The sequence below is a fragment of the Equus asinus genome, chromosome 11 (assembly GCF_041296235.1).
Source record: "Equus asinus isolate D_3611 breed Donkey chromosome 11, EquAss-T2T_v2, whole genome shotgun sequence".
Taxonomy (NCBI): Eukaryota; Metazoa; Chordata; class Mammalia; order Perissodactyla; family Equidae; genus Equus; species Equus asinus.
The window spans coordinates 12,506,653-12,525,708 of NC_091800.1; the positions used below are offsets into that span (position 1 = coordinate 12,506,653).

At 47.9% G+C, this 19,056-nt stretch overlaps 1 protein-coding gene across 1 annotated transcript; it reads left to right on the forward strand.

Annotated features, from left to right (window-relative positions):
• The first annotated feature begins 1,184 nt into the window (after positions 1-1,184).
• MEDAG (mesenteric estrogen dependent adipogenesis) lies at positions 1,185-18,345 on the forward strand. Its single transcript, XM_014831945.3, has 5 exons — positions 1,185-1,734; positions 11,635-11,744; positions 14,561-14,673; positions 15,113-15,398; positions 17,144-18,345. The coding sequence occupies exons 1-5, from the start codon at positions 1,457-1,459 to the stop codon at positions 17,266-17,268; spliced, it is 912 nt and encodes a 303-aa protein (XP_014687431.1). The 5' UTR covers positions 1,185-1,456; the 3' UTR covers positions 17,269-18,345.
• Positions 18,346-19,056: the final 711 nt, after the last annotated feature.

The following is a 19,056-nucleotide window of genomic DNA, read 5'->3' on the forward strand; positions in this document are numbered from 1 at the left end:
TTGTTCAGAGAAACCCAGCGACAGGGATTGATCCTGGGGCAAAGGGACCCATGTCTGGAGAAAGGATGTGTGAATGGAGCTCATTGACATTCTGGGATTTAAATGAGACATGACAGAAGGACTCTTCCATTAAACCTATGCATGGGTTCACACTAGGTACACACAAACACAAATTAAAGGTATTCTCTAAGTTCTACTCAACTTTTAGGACCTAGCTTAGAGTTCTGAATTACAGGACTTCAGGAAGCCTCCCCAGCGCCTCAAAACCCAGCTGGATTCTCCTCCCGGAAGTCCAGGGTTATCCTGCGGCAACTTTTCATTCACACACTGCAGTTGCTGAAAACTTGTCTACCCTCCATCAGACCGCAAATCAGGCAAGGGCAGGGCTGTATCTGTTCATTCTAGTCTTGTCAGAATTTAGCTTGCTGTCTTTCTCCTAGTAGATGTTTCAGAATTAGTGAATTAAATTGAAGGAAAATAGTCCTCCTTTAATACCGCAGGAGACGGAGCACATTCAGTATGCCCACAGAAGGAGCACCTAGCGAGCTCTCCAATGACTGACAATAAATGAACGTATTCCGGGACTCAAGGAGCTCAGCCTACTGCGGAGGCAGGAGAGGACTGCGCGGTCCCTTCTGTCCGCGCTACCCGGCATGTCATGGCCTGAGGCCCACCGTGTGGGAGAAGCAAGGAGAGCCACGGGGGACTCAGGAAGGCTTTCCGGGAAGTGACACGATCATGAGCGGAATTTCTACATGGAAGGGAATCCAGGGGAAGGAATCATGCGGGGAAAGACTGAGAGGAGAGAAAATGCAGGGTATGATCTGGAGGGGGGAAAAAGTAGAAAACAGGCTGGGAGGCAGCGGTTGGCAACTGGCTCCAGCTTGGGGCGGGGCATAGGGGTGGGCATCTGAGCCCTACCTCGACGGCCCCGGGCCCCAAGTGGAGAGAGTGGGGCGACGGACGTTTGCGTCCCTCCAATCAGTACGCGTGTGATCGGTGTGGTGTCTCGCTCATGGGTGGGAGCAATGCGCCCTCCCCTCCCACCACGGGCCAGACTCGGCACCCCAGGGCGGCCTCTCCCCACCCCGCCCCCGGCAGTGCGGGCCAGGCCGGGGCGGGCCCAGCCCCGGGTGTGGAGCAACGGACCCGAGGGGGATGAGTAACCCTTGGCTGCGGGCAGGCGCGGCCAGGCGAGAGCGTGCCAAATTCTGAGCCGACGATAACTCGGCCCGAGCGTCTGGGGTCGTGCCCGAGGGCCGGGAGGGGCGCGGCGACCGCGCTCGGGGCGGATAAAAGGGCCGCGCGGGGCCGGAGCCACTTTCTGCGCGCGGGGCCAGCGGCGCTCCTTGCCGGCGGGCGGCGCGCACCTGGGGCCACCGCACCGGGGCCGGGCCGGCCGGGCGCACCGAGGCGGAGCGGGGCGCACCGAGGCAAACGCGCCGAGGGTGGGGCCATGGAGGCGGCCTCGTGCGCGCCGGCGGCCAGGCCGAGCCTGACCTCCATCTCGTCGGGGGAGCTGCGCAGCCTGTGGACGTGCGACTGCGAGCTGGCCCTGCTGCCGCTGGCGCAGCTGCTGCGCCTGCAGCCCGGCGCCTTCCAGCTGCGCGGCGACCAGCTCGTGGTGCCCGGGCCGGGGGAGCCGGCGGCCGCGCGCGGGGGCTTCAACGTCTTCGGCGACGGCCTCGTGCGCCTCGACGGGCAGCTCTACCGCCTCAGCAGCTACATCAAGAGGTGGGTGGCCTCGCCGCGCGCCTCGGCCCGCCGCCTGGTCCCTGCAGAGGCCTCCGCCTCGCTGCCGTCCCCGGGAGCCCTGGCTGGCCTCGCTTCCCGAGACCCGACCTGGACATCCCCTCCCATCCTTACGTGCCACTTCTAGATTTTTCTCATTGCTAACGTCACCCAGAGGTGCCTAGCTATCCCCTCCCTGGCTTTTCTGCCCTTTGCACTGACATTTTGCAGCCGCCGCTCGAAGCCGCCCAGGAGAGCATCAGGGCAGGCGCGTGGGGAGGGCAGGGCGGGGAGCGCCTAACTGACGGATGATTTTCCCTTTCTGGCTCCTTAACTGAGTCAGATGAACTCAAACTGGGGGCACACCCTTCCAGGTTTGTTTACAGAGGAGAGACACACTCCGGCTTTAGATTGTGGTAGGGGCAGGACGAAGATGCTCAATTCTGTGCACTATCAGCTTTATCCAGTGAGCTGATCCAGTGGAGAAGCCTGCAAAAATTCAAAGTTTCCCCTGTTTGGCCTCCCTTAGTTTTCAAAAAATAAATTAATTATCCATGGCTGAGAAGGGAACAAAGTCTGGTGAGGTCCAATCCAGGGCCATGTGGGCTGTCGTGTGGGCAGATAAGTTCTGGGAAAATAAGTGCAATGAATGTAGCTTCCAGGATCCTGGGGCAGAGCTTGGGCCAAGCTTAATTTGATGGAGGGTGCCCAGGATGTTTAACTGCTGTGGCCAAAGTGTCTGAAGCACTTCTTAGCAGACTTGGAGCCAACGGGATGGAGTCCATCTGTGAAGCAGGCTTTGATGCCACGGGGTAAAGGAGGCGGGAGCTCCACGCCTGATTCTACATGGCCTCCTGCCTCCAGAGGTCACCCTGTGCGTGAGAGTGAGCGTGTGCATGGGGCCGGGGGCCGGGGGCTCTTATATTCGTGCTGCAGAACTGAGTGCCCGGAAGCAGACAGTACAGTCTGGAGTTTGATTCAGAGATGAGTAAGCCGGCCAGCTATTAAGATGTAAAGCTTTGCTGCTTGGAAGGGCAGCGGCGCCGTGGCACCCTGTGGGTGGGATGGAGCCAGGAAGGGCAAGTAAACAAAATGAGATGGTTAAAATGCCTTCTTCAAAGCTGCTGGGAAAAACCTTGCTTTTCCACACAAGATAGTGAGGGCTTTGAGAGTCTGAAAAACCATTCCCCAGCAAGAATGTCTCTCTTTCTTAGTGAATTGAAAATTCCAACCCATAAGCAGGGGACTGTGGGAGGAATTGAGTTAGAATTCTGATTTGCAAAAATTTAAAAAGATGACTATTGTGTTTGAGAAAAGAATATGAAAATAAAAATGTCCAGAATTAATTGAAGTTGTAGGTTAGGCTTTTGAGAGCCAGCTCCTCCAATCTTAGCAGACAGTGCTGCAAAATTTAAATGATTTTGAAGTCTGGTTGTTAAACTCTTGCTTTGAACACCTCCAACACAAAAGAAAGTTAAACAGCAGTGGTCCTCTGGCAGGTCAGAGTCCAGAATAGACAATGACCAGGTGATGCAGACCAGGATGCAAATGGGAATACACAAATACAAGGTTCTTGTTGTCTAAGCAATTTCGTGAAAATAGCAAGGAGCAGCTGAGAATAATTTGGGTGATGGTAGGAACAATCTGTCTTCCTCTCAGGGGACGTGCTAAGGCAGGGGAAGTAGGCTTTTATAGCTGGGTGTGAAGTCCTGAAGGATGACTTGGGGGGCACCTGGCCTGAATGGAGAGAGCCTTCTAGAAGGAGGGAAGATGATTTCGGACAACAGTGAGAGGTTTTGCCCTCATGGATCAGGAGGGAGGGGCCCATAGTCGGAATTCAGACGTCTGCAGTTGCTGCTCCTCACATCTCCAAATTTACCCAGCTGTCTTTGGGGATAGCATACAACTTCCTCTCTTAAAATAGTGCTCCAAAGCGGCAATTCAGTAATTCCTTCCTTCCCTTCCCCGCTTCCTTCCTTCCTTCCCTGCATAGGCTCTGGCCAGTTTTACTAGAGAATAATTGGCCTGATTTACTTTTTACCAGTCTATTCTGGCACACTTCTAAAGGTCACAGAACCACCTGGACCAATGACAGCCAGCGTGTGTACTCTGTCGTCTTTCCTGTGTGCTGTGCCCGGTTCAATGTTATTGCCCTGTAGTGCTGGACATTGGTTTGGGATGACGTGGCATAGGACTCTATTTCAGATTTCCTCGCGGTCGGGCAGTTTTGGCAAGGATGACCAGTTTTGCTTTGCTTTGAGTATCATCTTCAGAGGTGGCTTGTACCAAGCATCGACTTTCCGCTGTTCATAATGAGTTGGGGCCTAGAGTTGATGGACTCTAGCAACTTTTGCCTCTTCTTTTTGGCCACTATATTCCTGCCTTAGGTGTGGGACAGCCCCCATCCAAGAGCAGCCGCTGAGATGGCTGGGGAGCAAGGAAGGCAAAGTGATGATTCGTAATCACTTGGGACCATTGAGCTTTTGAGAGTCATGTTAGACCTTGCCCCCAGAAATGTAGATATGCACCCAGTGTCGCTGGCTGTTCAAGTAGTTTATGAGGTGCTTGGATTGAGGGTAAGAATCCTTCTCTATTTTTTTTTTTCATTCAACAAACATTTTTGGTGTGGGATAAGCCCACAGTGTAAGCAGGATTTCTTTTCTTGGCGTCAGAAGTGTGTGCTGTGGCTTTGATGAGGTCCTTTCCCAAGGAACCCCAAGGGACTGAGAGCTACTCACCCTGACATTTATATGATTCACTCACTCAGACAGCAAGAGGATGATTCGGTGGTTCTGCTTACTCCAGCTTTTCTTCTGATACCAGAACATTTTTCTAGATACATACCTGAATAACCCTAGGGAAACCTGGGGTTGTGGGAAGGTTTAGTGATGGCCACTAAGAGCTTTAAAGCTCCTGAGACCCTGCTTTAAAAATGTTTGTCCTATTTTGGGGGATTTATGGCAATATCTTTATTGTTTTTCTTTTCTTTCAAGCTCAGGATATCCATCCGTGTAACAAACACAGCCTGCTCAGGATAACACACACACACACACCCCTACCTTTTTTCCTATAATGCAGCCTCTTGTGGAGGTGTAATGGCAAACCTTTGGCAAGGAGGAGGTCGAATTCCTTCTTTTCAGTGGTCCCCTCACTTGCAAGAGGCTGCTTGGGTAATAAAAATAATCACGGCAATCATAATGGTGGCTGCTGATGTTGACTTGCGTCCCAGGAATGGTGTGAAGTATTTCACAGCTATTATCTCACGGAGGCTTAGAAGTCAGCACTCTGCTTGTTTCCCCTTTTTACAGATGAGAAAATTAGGACGCAGAGAGATGAAGTAATTGACCTGAGTAAGAGGCTGCCGAGCGGGAGAGCCAGGCTTGTCCGTCGCTCTGTCTGACTACAAAGCCCGTGCTTTCAGCAGACTGCCGCGGACCTGAAATAATCCTGGCTCACTATGGACAGCAGCAGCTTCCTCGTAAATTTCCGGGGTCTACAGATAAATAACTGGAATTGCATTAGCCAGTGCGCATCTTATATAATCAGCCTAAAAGAGGAAGTAAATCCAGTGGTTTTAAGGAAACCGCTAAAACCAGAGACGTGACCTGCTCCTGCCCATGTCCCACCAGTGTTAGGGACAATCACACTCACTTCGAAGTCAGCCCCTGGGGCAGAGTGCAGGGGGGAGGGTAGGACGCTGACGGGGGTAGAGTGAGGCCTAGAGTGAGGCCTCGGAGGAAGGGCTGGAACATACTTTGATCTTCGCTGGGCGATGTCTCGCCTCCACCCGTGGTGGGAAGTGCCTGGACTCTGTCTGCCTGCCCAGTCCCAGGCCAGGCCCAAAGTGACCCTGACTATAGGCCGGAAGCTGGGGAAGCAGCCGCGGTTCCATAGGTAGCACGTGGCGTTGTCACCCATGCTGCCGCTGCACTCAGCGAGCTCCGTCCTGTCCTTGTGACTGCTCTTCTGCCTTGGTCCTCCTGTCTGAGTCTTGGATTTGGTGACCTGCCCAGGACAGCATCCCCTTAACAGGACACACAACGATAATGATGAAGTCATAATCATTCGTGTGTTGCGCTATGACTCTGATGAGATTCCGTGTAGACTAAGCGTGGACGAGTGTGGGGGCCAGGCTGGGGCTGCCTTGGTTTGAATCCTGGTTCTGCTGCTTGGTAGCTGAGTGACTTAGAAAAGTTACTTAATCTCTGTGACTCAGTCTCCTCAGCTGTGAAATGGGGAAAATAATACCAACAGCCTTATAGGGTTGTTGTCGAGAGTTGAAATCTATAAAGTCCTTCAAACAGTTATTGGCACATACTGATCACTTGACAATTGTTAGCTTATGTTATTAAGAAGCCCCATAAGCCAAGTGCTTCACACCCATTATGTAATCTTTCGGCCACCTCACTGGAGGCCTTTTGTTAGCCAGATTTTACAGGTGAGTAAATGAATCTCAGAGAGGTTAAAAAACTTACTGTGTTCACAGAGACAGAAATCAAACCCACATCTGGTGATTCAACAGCCACGAGCCATTGCTGCCTTCTTTCCTGCCTGCCTTTCTCGGGAGCCTTGGTTGGGGCTTCCAGCCACACTCTGGTCTACTTCCTGCTCTCAGTTCACCTGGTCCAAATGCCTGGATGTGGTCCCCCACAGTCCCCAAGGCTTGGCTAAGCCATGACTCCTCCTGGGGTCCCCATCTCCCCTTCTTTTGTCCAGCCGTAGGCGGTGTGTTTGGATTGACACACGATCGCTCTCCTAGTGCCTGTCTCAGCGCAGTGAAAGGTTCTAAGGCCGGGCCCTTCCCCCTTTGCTCCTTCTTATTTAAATAAGTAGGACATGACTCCATGGAGTGTGGACACACGAGTGCAGAGACCTCTGCATCCCTCGGGCGTTTGTACCTCTGAATGATTAACTAGTTTGTAAGCCTCTGACTGGCAGGGTCCATGTCTTGAACCAGTGCTTCTCAACCTTTAAATAAGCTCACAAGTGTCCTGAGGAGCTTGATAAAATGCAGGTTTTAGATGGAATAAAACTGGGGAGGTGCCCGGATACTGCAGTTTCACAAGCTCCCAGGTGGTGCCAGTGCTGTTGGCCCAGTGATCACACTTAGGCAACAAGGTCTTAGACATCTGTGATTTCCTACTGAAATGGTGCATTTTCTTATCTGTCTCCCAATAGACTATATGCTTATTGAAAGCAAGACTGTTTTCTTTCTCATCTTTGTGTCCCCAGAGCCCAGCACATGGCAGGTGCTTAGCAGATGTTTATTGCATGAGCGAATACGTGAGTGAATCATTCTTTGTCCCATCACAGTGTTTCACACGCACTGAGCATCAGTAATTGACAAATGAATAAATGACTGAACATGTGTATCCTTGATTCAAGTCATAGACATTAGAGTGATAAATCTGAAAATTTTGATTGATTTCACCAGAAGAAGGAGGGAAGGAAGTGAAAGAGAAGGAAGTGTCTGAGAGCTTAGGGTGATGCTCTGCATAATGCTACCAAGTTCACAGTGGAAACACAGCAGGGCCATCCTGCTTGCTCCCAAGGGCAGAAGGTCCCTGCTCAGTGTCCCAGCAAAGCATTCTGGAAGCTGTGAGCGATTTCTGGCCTTCTACACGAGGACTATTGCAGTATGGGCTCCTCTTTTCTCTGCTCCACTCTATATTTCGTCAAGCGAACACACCCATGCACACCCCCTCAGATGGAAGCCATGGGTTTGAATTCTTATTTGTCGTTGATCATTAGATTGTCAGAGCCCAGGGAAATTTGGAGCAGCTTTTCAGATCATGCTAGAGATGATGTGAAATCTGAAGGAAGCTCTGGAGAAAGTTGGGTATTTTAGATGGTGGGCAATCTTTCAGCCACTCCTGATTTGCTAGAAGCAAAAATACGGAGTTCTTTCTTGGTCTCATCTTTCAGATATTGCACTTGTTAAGCTGTTCCCTTTAGTCTTCCAAACGGAAAAGATGAGGAAAGAAATCGAAGCAAGGAAGGAGAAACTCTTGCTCCTTTATTTTTCAGATATTCCTGTTGTCCTTGTTACCTGTTAACTCAGATGAACACAGCCCTTGTTGTGCGTCACAAGTTTACAAAACTCACCCTATGGTCAGCAAAGTTGGCCAGGATTAAAGACGCTAGTAACATTTGTTGAGCACCTACTGTGGGTCCAGGTACTTATGTCTATGTTACTTGTGCTGCATTCAGTCAACAAATAAAGGCAATGCTGTTATCCCTTTTACAGATGAGGGCAGAGGTCAGACGGGTTAAGTCACTCACTCAAGGTCATAGTGAGTTGTGGCTCTGGGACTGAGTTCCCACAGCTGGTCAGTTAGGACACGAATTAGATCTTCTTATTTTGACTCACTATGCTTTCCACCACATGGTTCTGCCTTTCAATCTTTGGATTGAAGCCAGGCATAGAAAGTTTCAGCCTAGAAGCATTTTGGGGCCAGGGTGAAAGCATTGAAGAAGTGGGACTTTAAAGGAACTATCTTTAACTGCTTGCTTTTCATCCCTAACGATAACTTCAGCAAATATAATAAATATCCAGTACACAGAAGCACTATTTGCATTAGTAACTCAGAAATAGGCACATTTAAAGATGAAATAACTAGGGGGCTGGCCTTGTGGCCTAGTGCTTAAGTTCAGCGTGCTCCACTTTGGCAGCCCAGGTTCCGTCCCCAGGTGTGGACCTACTCCTCTTGTCAGCAGCCATGCTGTGGCAGCGGCTCACATACAAAACAGAGGAAGATTGGCACAGATGTTAGCTTAGGGTCAATCCGTGAGATTTAACAACTAGGTCCTAAACCTTTTTGTATTTTAGTGACTTACATATCCAAATTTTACAACAGTGAAGTCCAGAGGAATGCTCACATTTATTTATTTCACTGGAATTTTGAGGTGTTTAACCCTTGGACCATTACTGGGAGGCTGGGAATGGATGAATTATGGAGGTATTGCTTGTTTGTGACCTGGTTTGAAAAGAGAGTTTATTAAGTAGGGATCTCGCCACAGTCCCTTGTCTGTAAATGCTGTTATCAGAACCCTCATATAAGCAACACTTTCATACATCTGCGGCACAGTGATAGCTGACATGCTCTGTGATGGTGTTTACAGCCCTGTTAAGATCCTGAAAGTGCCTCTAAGTCCTCAAAGGAAGGTTAAATTATGTTGAGCACAGTCTTATTATTCAGGGCATCTTCTTAAATTCACACTCTAAAGGGGTGACTCATGAATAGGTTATGCATTAAACTCAATATGGGGCTATCCAGAAGCCCCCGCCCCACCCAGTCCCCGTTCTCTGATCACGCCAAGTCACAGCTACTTGAGCTCAATCCTGTTCACAAAAGTCTTCCACAGGATTCTGGGGAAAACGGGTTATTTTCCCAACTCATTTCTGAGTTGAGATTTTTGTCTTTTTCTTACTGATGATACCTCCAATCATATGTCAGTTGATTTTGTAGACAGAGTCAAGTTCTGCACTGTCATTTGTGTCATCAGACTAGTAAGCAAAACTAGAGATTTTCTGGATGCACTGGACCCAAACGCCATTTGCACGCCCTGGAGAATGACAGTCAGACTGTGGATATTGAGAGAGCTGAGGAATCGCCTTGAGGAAAATATTAAACGCTTAAATGGCTCTAAATTAACTCCGTGATAAACAAGTGGGAGAATGTAAAGATCTGCCCTGGATGGATCAGGGTACCTGACGCCCACTGGCAGCACACGTCTATCTTTTTGATGTTTCCCCCCATCAGACTTCTTTTGCTACAAGAACTTTCTTCCCACTTCCTCCCTCTGCATCTCTCCTGCACCCCTGCAACCACAGAACTCATCCCCACCCCTGCCACTCTTGCCTGCCTGCACCAGGTCGTTGGCTGCTGAAGAGATGGATGGCAGAGTGAGTGGGAGAGCACAGGGGAAGCCCAGTGCCGCCGCCCTTCTACTAACCCCCACCCCCTAGGTGCTGAGATCCTCAGATGTGAGAAGGCACATGTGGATGCCCACCTGGTGCCCGGCATATAATTGGCGCTTAAGGAACATTGTTGAATGAATGAATGAGATCGAATGAACCCAGCAAATGGTGGGTCCTTCTCCTTCCTTCACTGCTTCCTTTCTCCAGTAGTTTTTGGCCGTTGGTCAATTGGGACAATTGCTGATCAGGAACACAGTGCCACTCCCCCTCAGTTGCCCCACCTCACCCCATTCTCACTCCACACGGTTGTGCCCAGGTGAGGGGGAAGGCGGGGGTGGGGGAGGAGAGGAAGGAGGACCATACAAACCCCGTCTGCAGTAGCTTACCCAGCCCATCCCCCAGGTCCCGCACCCCTTCTCCATTCCAGCCTCCTCTCCTTGCTGCTGTCCTCCTCAGCCACACCCCTGAACATCACCTGCATCCCTTTCCATCTCTGGAAAGTGCCAGCCCTGTGTCCTCCCTCCCACCCCCAGACCAGCCTGCTAGCCACCCCCAGTGCCCAGGTTGGGAGGTGGAGACCACATTAAAAGCCTGGGGAAATGGAAGGCAGGAAGCATTTAGAGGCTCCATCAGGGGTCAGGTTTTAAAAGCTCTCAAAATCAGGTCTGACAATCCCAGAAAAAAGATAATGACACAGATTTCTAAGAAACCAAGGTGGGAGAAAGAGAGTAGAAGCTGTGTTTTTGTGACTCCAGGGTAGATACTCTCCCACATGCTCTTGACCCATGCCTGGGTCGTGGTCTTGTGTACTGGCCCCTCTAAGCACGTTGTGGCAAGTGGGCTCCAGGGAGGGAGGCTGAGAGGACTGTGTGGCCACAGCTCCCTGCAGTGGGGCTCTCTCCAAGGCTGTTATTTTCATGTCAGGCACTGGAAGGACAACAAGCCAGAAAGAAACACTCAAGCTGTCTCTGCCCATGACTAGATCTAAGAAGCAGACACTCTGCAGTGTAGCACAAGCAGCCGTGCTGGCAGCCAGGCCAGCCTGTTCACTCGTGCAGATGCTCACAGCTGTGCCCGTGGGTGGGGAACCAGGTCCGTGTCAAAGAGGGACTGTGGCAGGAGCACCAGCCTGCTGACTGCGTTCAGCCTGCCCATGGCCATGTGGCATCTGAGATTAGGTTTGGTTAGAAAATTAGCCACTTCTTGAAGGAAGCTAATTTGTTCATGGATCTGTCTTTTTATCGACCGTGTAAGCAGAGACGGAGAAGGACTGCTTGGAAAATTTGTAGAGTAGGAAGAGAAAGCTGATGTGCTGGATGACAGAGTCAAATGCAAAAGATCTTCCCAGGCTGGAATCATGAATGAAAACCCAGGAAGATAAATTTAATAGGGCCCTGGGCAGAAGTCCAACATTAGTTTAGTTTTGTTTTTTTAATTGCACAAGCTCAGGATCAGAGAGATGAGAACTAGTTCATATGAATATTGATTGATTGTGTAATCCATGGAGGGGGCTGGGTTTATTTTGGGATTTGAGAAAGGAAGAGGGAAAGAGAAGGAAAGAAAAATTTCAGACCCACCAGTAAGGCGGGATGACTGCACTGGAGAAGACCCAGCTAATTCTACATACTGAGTGTAATTCATTCTCAGCCCGGAGAGACATAGAGCCCTCATAGCTTCAAATGAACTCATACAGCCCAACAGATAGATGTATTAGTCATCATCTGGTAAAAGTTGCCTCTGAGGGCCAGGCATTAGTGCCAGGCCACCCCAAGGACAATGACCTCCTTTAGGTTACATGCTCATCTCTCAGCTGACCAGGGGAGGGGCACATGGTACAAAATATGGCTGCCTCTGTATGGACACATTTCAGGAGACTTCCGTCATAGGATCTGTGGACACAGCAGGGCCCTGTCCAGCACATCCCCTTCCTGACTTAGATGGGAAGGTACATTACTTTGCAATTATCTCTGCTTTTTTCATAGATACGTGGAACTGACCAACTACTGTGATTATAAAGACTACAGGGAAACTATATTGAGCAAACCAATGCTCTTCTTTATTAATGTACAGACCAAAAAAGACCCCTCAAAAGGTAGGTATATAAATATTTTTGGTTTGGTTCTGCCTTGCCGGGCTGTGGACTGTGGCCTGCTGATGAGGCAGAAGTGGGGCATGGAGAAAGCAGGGTGGAGGCCAGCTTGTGGCGAGGCTGTGAGGGAGAAGCCTGGTGTGTAAGCCGTCTGAAGCACAGCACAAGCCTGCAGCACAAGCCCCTAAATGAGCACAGGGCAGCAGCCATCTGTCTCTGGGCTTTGTTTTCTACTTCCTGTCTAGGCAGGAAGTGATTGGACGTTCTGAGCCTGCAGGTGTTGCAAAAATGGCTGGAGTCGTGCAGATGATGATATATAATACTATCTACCACATAGCAAACACTTGCCTATTCGAGGCTAGCTCTAAGGTCATTAACTGGCACAACGACCCTGTAGGGCTCATCACCCCAAGGGGAACCCTTGTGAGCATGACTGTAGGTGCTGTTAACAGTTGTGCTGGGACAAAGGTGTGCTCTGGGACTGACTCAGCAAGCCAGGAGGCAGGGTCGTCCTACCTGTGACGGACTTACACTATCCTCATTTTATAGACGAGGAAACTAAGATAAAGAAAATAAACAGCAGTTGTAGGTGCTTTTCTATTTCATGCTGTGGCCTTTGAATTTCAGTTTTAGACACATCTCTCTATCGTTTCTTCCAAGAAATCCCATTAGCTGATAACAACTATGTTAGCTCAAATTCCAATGCGAAAAGACCTCAATTTCCCTTTCTTCCTCCTGCTCCGAGTAATATGTGGGGAAAGTCTTGGGCAGAGTGTTCTGTGATAGAGGTAGACTTTCTTAAACTTACTTCTAAATATTCTTGAAATGAGTCCAAGGTAATAAGAAATGATCTACAAATGCCAAATAGATTTCCTCAAACATTCGCTCTCATTCAGATTCGTGGAGCCGGTTCTCTGCTCCTTTCATTCAGAATCGTTCCGAGCCTCTGCTCACTTCATAATTCACAGTCACGATGCTCTCTCGGCAGGAGGAGCCGGGAGCAGAACGCAGGGTAACGAGTAATGCTCGTTAGAATGCCTGAGCCCTGCTGTTACCTGGCGTGTTGACGGCCAGAAAGCAGAGCATTCTCCAAGACTGTAATTCACAGATTACCAAGCACCCTTCCTGCATCGTCCATCTCAGGAGGAATCTTAAGAAAGAGCAAGAGACCCCTCCATTTTACCATTTTAATGAAAGTGCAGGGAGTGGTACAAGGAGGTATTTGCAAGTGGCCTACAAAAGGTACACAGTTGTGTGACAACTGTTGTGGAAGGAGGGGTGGAAACCCAGTACTCGTTAAGTGTGAGGAAAGCCAGGAAATGAAGAGATTCTATGATACAGGAGCTTAAGATAGTCAAGTTGAAATTATGAAAATTGTGATTAAGGCAACGCGTCCAGCCCCGCTGCTATCCTGAACTGCACTTTTGTGCAAATTGGAAAAAGCCACCATTAACTCAAAACAATTTACTAACCCTTCCCAGAAGTTTGTCATGATAAATATACAAATAAACGATGTCTGTGAATGCGAAAGGCTTCCTCTAGAGTTGTGTAGTGCACAACCTGCCCAACCGTTACAACTGTGGAGTGTGGCAGCCCTGAGTGAGCCTAAAGGTCTTGGTTTCCTTTGTGTGAAAGTTAATTCAAGGTATCAAATAACTTGCTTGCCTTATTTATCTCTTATCTCAAAGAGGATATGGAGTAGTGTATATCTAAAGGGCCTAAAAAATCATTTGGGAGAAAGGAAAACAGGGGTAGGAAAAATAAGATGAATAAGGTTAGTGCAAATGTTAGTTCAAAATGTATTCCTCAAGGATGCAACGCTTGTTATTGGTGGACCACGGGTTTGACGCTCAAAGCCAATGCAAAATGTTCAGTTCTCAGAATCACACAATGGCTGGTCCATGGCCTTTAAACAGTGGGTGGCAATCTATGCTACGTGTCTCCCTGGAAGAAGTACTTGGTAATTAAGGCCACGGAGCTTCATTCCGGGGGCTGGAAAAGTCAAGAGGTTGTTGGTTAATAAAATTTCAAATTTCTTAATGAGTAAACAGCCTTCTCTTTGCTTAGGTTATATAGGGTTGGACGTAAGGGATTACCAAAAAACCCCAAAACAAACAATAACAACAAAAACAACTGTCTGCCAGGACAGAGACATGGGATTATGGGAACAAGGGGAGCCACTTCCCCTCCCACCGGGGATTGTGTGGTGTGGGGCGTGGAGGAGAACCAATCCGAGTCACCTTGATCCTTGGGACCCTCAACTAGCCCTTTGGCAGAACGAATGCCAGGTCCCTGGGGAGGATGGGGAGAGATGGGAGGGACGGGAAAGGAATGGGGCCGCCTCCTTCCCTGGACTTTGCTGATTTTCTGCTTTGCAAATAAGGAAATGCTAGTGAGAGCCAAGTTGCAGTTAAATATCCAGCAAGGCAGTGACATGAAAACCAGCCATCTCAATTTTTTACTTTAGCTCTCCATGCTGGGTGCCCGCGGTGGAGGCTCAGTTCTCGTCTGTGATAATTATAGAATGGAACTTTCGGTTTCCGAGATGCAACTGAGTGACAAACTGCAGCCTTGGGGGAGCCAATTTTCTAACCTACTTTTACAACATCCCAGAGCTTCCTTCAAACCTGCAAAATTCTCAGAAACGTTTCTAGAAATCTGGCTAGGCTTTGTAGTGGGGGTGTCAGGGAGCGGCTAGGGAAGTTATAAGTGAATAAACTCTCCAAATAAGATGGGACTCGCTGCTTTATCAAATGTTAGGAAGCATGGTTATGTCACATGTGCACACTTCTTTTTGAATTCTGCTTCCTAATTTCTAGAAAGGACGTATGCGTTTCTTGTGAACACAAGGCACCCCAAGATAAGAAGACAGATAGAGCAAGGGATGGACATGGTCATTTCCTCAGTGATTGGAGAAAGCTACCGGCTTCAGGTAAGCTTCCGCCTGTCTGAATCCAGAGCTGCCAACCACACGGAAAGGGGTCTGTGCGTTTCATGCAAGGACCCAAACCCCGGAGCTTGTCTGTAACTTAATTGTACCCAGACATCTAAGTTCTCTATTACTCCAATATCACTACCAACAAAATGAAGTGTCTAGCAACTTCTTAGAAATGGGGTAAGAATCAGTGTGAATTTGACCAAGCAGTTGAAGGTCTTTGGATGGTATATGGTGCAAATGCAAAAGTCTGTTTAAGAAAAATAAAGGCAACTGTTAAAAAATATCTGTCAGAGTGAAAGAGAAGTAAGAGGTGTGATACTTTGGATATTTGGGCAGTTAATTCTATAATATAATCCTATAATAATATGTAATTCTAGAATATAGCATTATAGTTCTATCCGTGAAATTAATTAAATGCTTCTCTCTCTTTCAGTTTGATTTTCAAGAGGCGGTAAAGAATTTTTTCCCTCCAGGAAATGAGGTGGTTAATGGAGAAAATCTGAGCTTTGCGTATGAATTCAAAGCAGATGCATTATTTGATTTCTTCTATTGGTTGGGGCTCAGCAATTCCACTGTAAACGTGCATGGAAAAGTTCTGAATTTGTCAAGTACAAGCCCAGAAAAGAAGGAAACAATTAAATTATTTCTGGAGAAAATGAGCGAACCTTTAATCCGAAGGAGCAGTTTCTCTGACCGAAAATTCAGCGTAACTTCCAGAGGTATGTTAACCGTTCTCCAGTACCTGAGGAAGGGGATTAAATAACAGTGTAGAATAAAGCCAGGGGAGGAGAGTGCATCAATTGAAAAGGCAAGGCCTCTTGATAAAGGGGAAATATCACATGATTCGGAAAGTAGGAAGTAGGAAATGTCTGCTACCAAAAAGAAATATAACACCTTTTCCTTTTAGGCTCCCAAAAGTTTTCTGGCATAGCAGTTATATTGTGCAGCACACCCAGAAAATAATTTTACAATGTATCGTTAATTACATATTAATACTCATTCAAATATTAATAATTTAAATATTCTGAAGGAATCATGGTTTCCTGATGTGCGTATTCTGGGCAGCAGAATGTTAATTAAAAGTTCAGTTCGGGGAGGAGTCTGCATGGTCAAGATGTCTACCTTTAACAATATTGGAAAGAGTTCCCCTGAGTTTGTAAGACCACAAAAGAATAACTCCTGAGAATGCTTCACTTAGCAAGCTGTGGATTATGTAGGGTGGGTTCTAGACTATAACAGCCAGCGCCGCCTCCCGAGGAGCTGGCGAGACATCTCAGTCCCGTGTGGCTTGATATCAGTGGAGTCTCGTCTGGATTTCTCTTCTGCTACCCGGTCTCTGTCCGTGCTGGGCTGGGCTGAGAAAGCAACTTCCTTGAACCAGGACTCTGGCTGCTAATTGCAAAAACAAAACTAAAAACAAACAAACACCAGTCGCTATGAACTTGCAGTTTTCAAAAAGTTCAGATGTAAAACAGAGTCTTCATTCTGTTTAATGACAGTTGTTGCTTTCTTCCAACGTTTATAGCAAAAATGCTTACTCCTTGCTATTTCTTATGGAAGTAGTCTGTCTGTCTGTGTCTCCCTCCTCCGCTCCCCCTGTCTCCTTCCTACTCCCCCCACCGCCCCCACTCTCTCTCCCTCCCTCCACATTGCCTTCTGTGTCTGGATGTTCCTTTCGCAGATGCCTTTGTGCTTTGCTCCACTGCAGTCATGTGGGGGGATTATCTGCTGATCCTTTTAAGGGAAGATTAACTTGCCCAATTGGGGCAAGGTTGCAGATGCCCAGTCCTTCCTGGGACACCCCTCCAGCCTCTTCCACTGGCTGCAGCAGCCTGGGCAGGGTTTTACTGTTTCACATTGCTCACCCTCGGTCGTGAAGGCTGCCTGGGGTGTCTACCGCCATCCTGGGGACACAAGGAGCATGTGAAGTCGGGCAGTGCTTCCTTTCAGGTTTACCCTCAGCCAGCCCTGGGGCCACCTCCACTGTAGAGTGCTGGGGAAGGATTCTTCTAGGCTGACCTGAGCTGTCAGTCAGTGTGCACTGTAGATGGCGCAGCCGGCTTGCATCAGCTGCCTTGGCAGGCAGGCTGAGCCTGGCCTCCACAGCTCCGCCCTGGTGACACAGTTAGCCCAGCTCCACCTGATTCTCCAAAACTGACCTCTGTCCTAGGCATCTACTCCCTGGATCGGGGCCTTTGTTCATGAAATGAGAAAGAGTGTGTGCAGCTTCCTGTAAAGCCACTCCAGCCCATGGAACAGCCAACGACCACCCATGTCGTACTGGCAAACAGAAAGCAGCACATTTCTCTTTAGCTGTTTGAGTGTCTCTGAGGAAGCCAGGATTCTCTATTGATCATTGAATTGGTTACCGAGCATGTCGTGTGAGTTTTAAAGGCACTGTTGGGTTTTCGTTTTTGTTTTCTCAGGGATGCTAATAATGCATGCCTTGTTTACTTTTTTTCAGGTTCAATAGATGAAGTTTTTAACTGCAATCTGTCACCCAGATCATCTATGACAGAGCCTCTTTTGGCAGAATTACCATTTCCAAGTGTTCTGGAATCCGAGGAGACACCCAACCAATGTATCTGATTGGACTGAACATTTTGCGGTTACTCCTGCACTCCAGGCCTCTGCCAGAACTGAGGGTCGAGGGGACTAGCAGGGGTGGGAGGCGGGCACTTCCACGTGCCTGTCGATCCCTCTGCCCCTCCCTGGAGTCTTCCTTGGCTGTGGGTGATGCCCTGGCAGGCCCGCTGCAGCTGACTTCAGGATGGGGGGGCTTCGGCCTCATGGCCTGGGAGGTATCCTCTCCTTTTAACACCTCTCCAAAGAGGCAGAGGGGGCGGCAGAGTCCTGCTACCCTGAGTGCTTTGCTTAGTACCCTGGCATCCTGGGAGTTTTCCTGGCAGCTCTTACGGGAGCAATCTGATCTTCATAAATCAGGGTTTGGCCCTCCGCTTGGGACATCCTTGTCTGAACTCAAACCCAGCAAGCATGGGATTAGCAGTGCTGATCTCTTGCACACCTGGCTGGGCGAAAAGCCAAGGATGTCTTTCACTGGAAGGCAAGCATGTTCCTCATCCTGCCCGTAGGATACCTTAGGAGAAACATTGGATGTAAGGGTTGTTGGAGGATTGGTCAGGTTGATAGGATGGTACCTCTGCCACCCACTGCCTGAAATTTCAACTCCCTTGGCCTCCCTCTTAACAAAGTGGCCTATGTAGAAAGAGGCCAGGCGATGTGGTATCAAACAGTGACCGAGGAAGGATAATGTATACGGCAGTGTCCTCTTTATTGAAAGCACATTATGTCAGTTGGGTATTTTAAATAAGCTTTTAGCAATCCTAACACTAAAAGCAAAATAGAAGAAAGCTATAACATTACCATAATACATTGTTACATCAATACATTTTTCATCCCATAGCTACAATGGAATTCTTCAAAAAGAAAAAAAAATCATCCTATCTACATATAAGAACCTGCATGAATGAATTGCTACATATGCTTATAATGAGGAAGATTTATAGGTCCTAAGTATAATTTTTCTATTCTTTTTAAAAATGTTCCTGTATTATACATTTTGATAGCACTACTGATTGTCCTTTCATTTATATTTGAAACGTTATGTACTATCTTTGTGCAATTAAAACTTTTCTTCACATTCAACGTAGACTCGATTAGATTTGTGGCCTAATGCCTCGGTCCTACCTTGGACCCATCTGTCCACTGTGGTTTTCAGGTGGGATATTTGCCTTGTAACTTACTAAATCACAATAAGAATTGTGATTTTCGCAGCTACTTTCTCAAGATGAGCCTTTTGAAGAACAAGTCTATGAAGTGTTTGGAGAAAAGAAACAAAATTTGATACTGATCTTTCTGAAAAGGGGAATGCTCTTTAATAACAGAAGAGGATAATCATTTGTTATTTGACTCTGTGTGAAATGAAGAGTATTAACAATCAAACAAGTTTTACACCAGTGCAAAGAAACCTTAGGTGGATCTCAAATATTAAATGCTTCCCTAAGGAAATAGAAACTCTAGTCACAAAAATTGACAGAGAAGATTTTCTGAAAGTAATTGAGTGGAGAAAAACCATCAGTAATCATTTCAGGAATCGACTAAAGATCTGGAAGGTTTCTTTTATCTTTAAAAACTTTTCCAGTTGACTCTGACTGAATGCGTTCACTCATTCAATATTTGCTCGGCAAAGTCTTATCGACTGCCTATAAGGAAATATACACTGTGCTAACGTATTTTATTAGCAAATGTCACAAAGATGCGATATTGGGCAATCTTTAAAATTGGTGAAAAGTCTATTGGGGTGGATCTTCCTGGTAAAAGAGGCCTCAATCTGGGTCTAAATGTGGCCTAATTCAC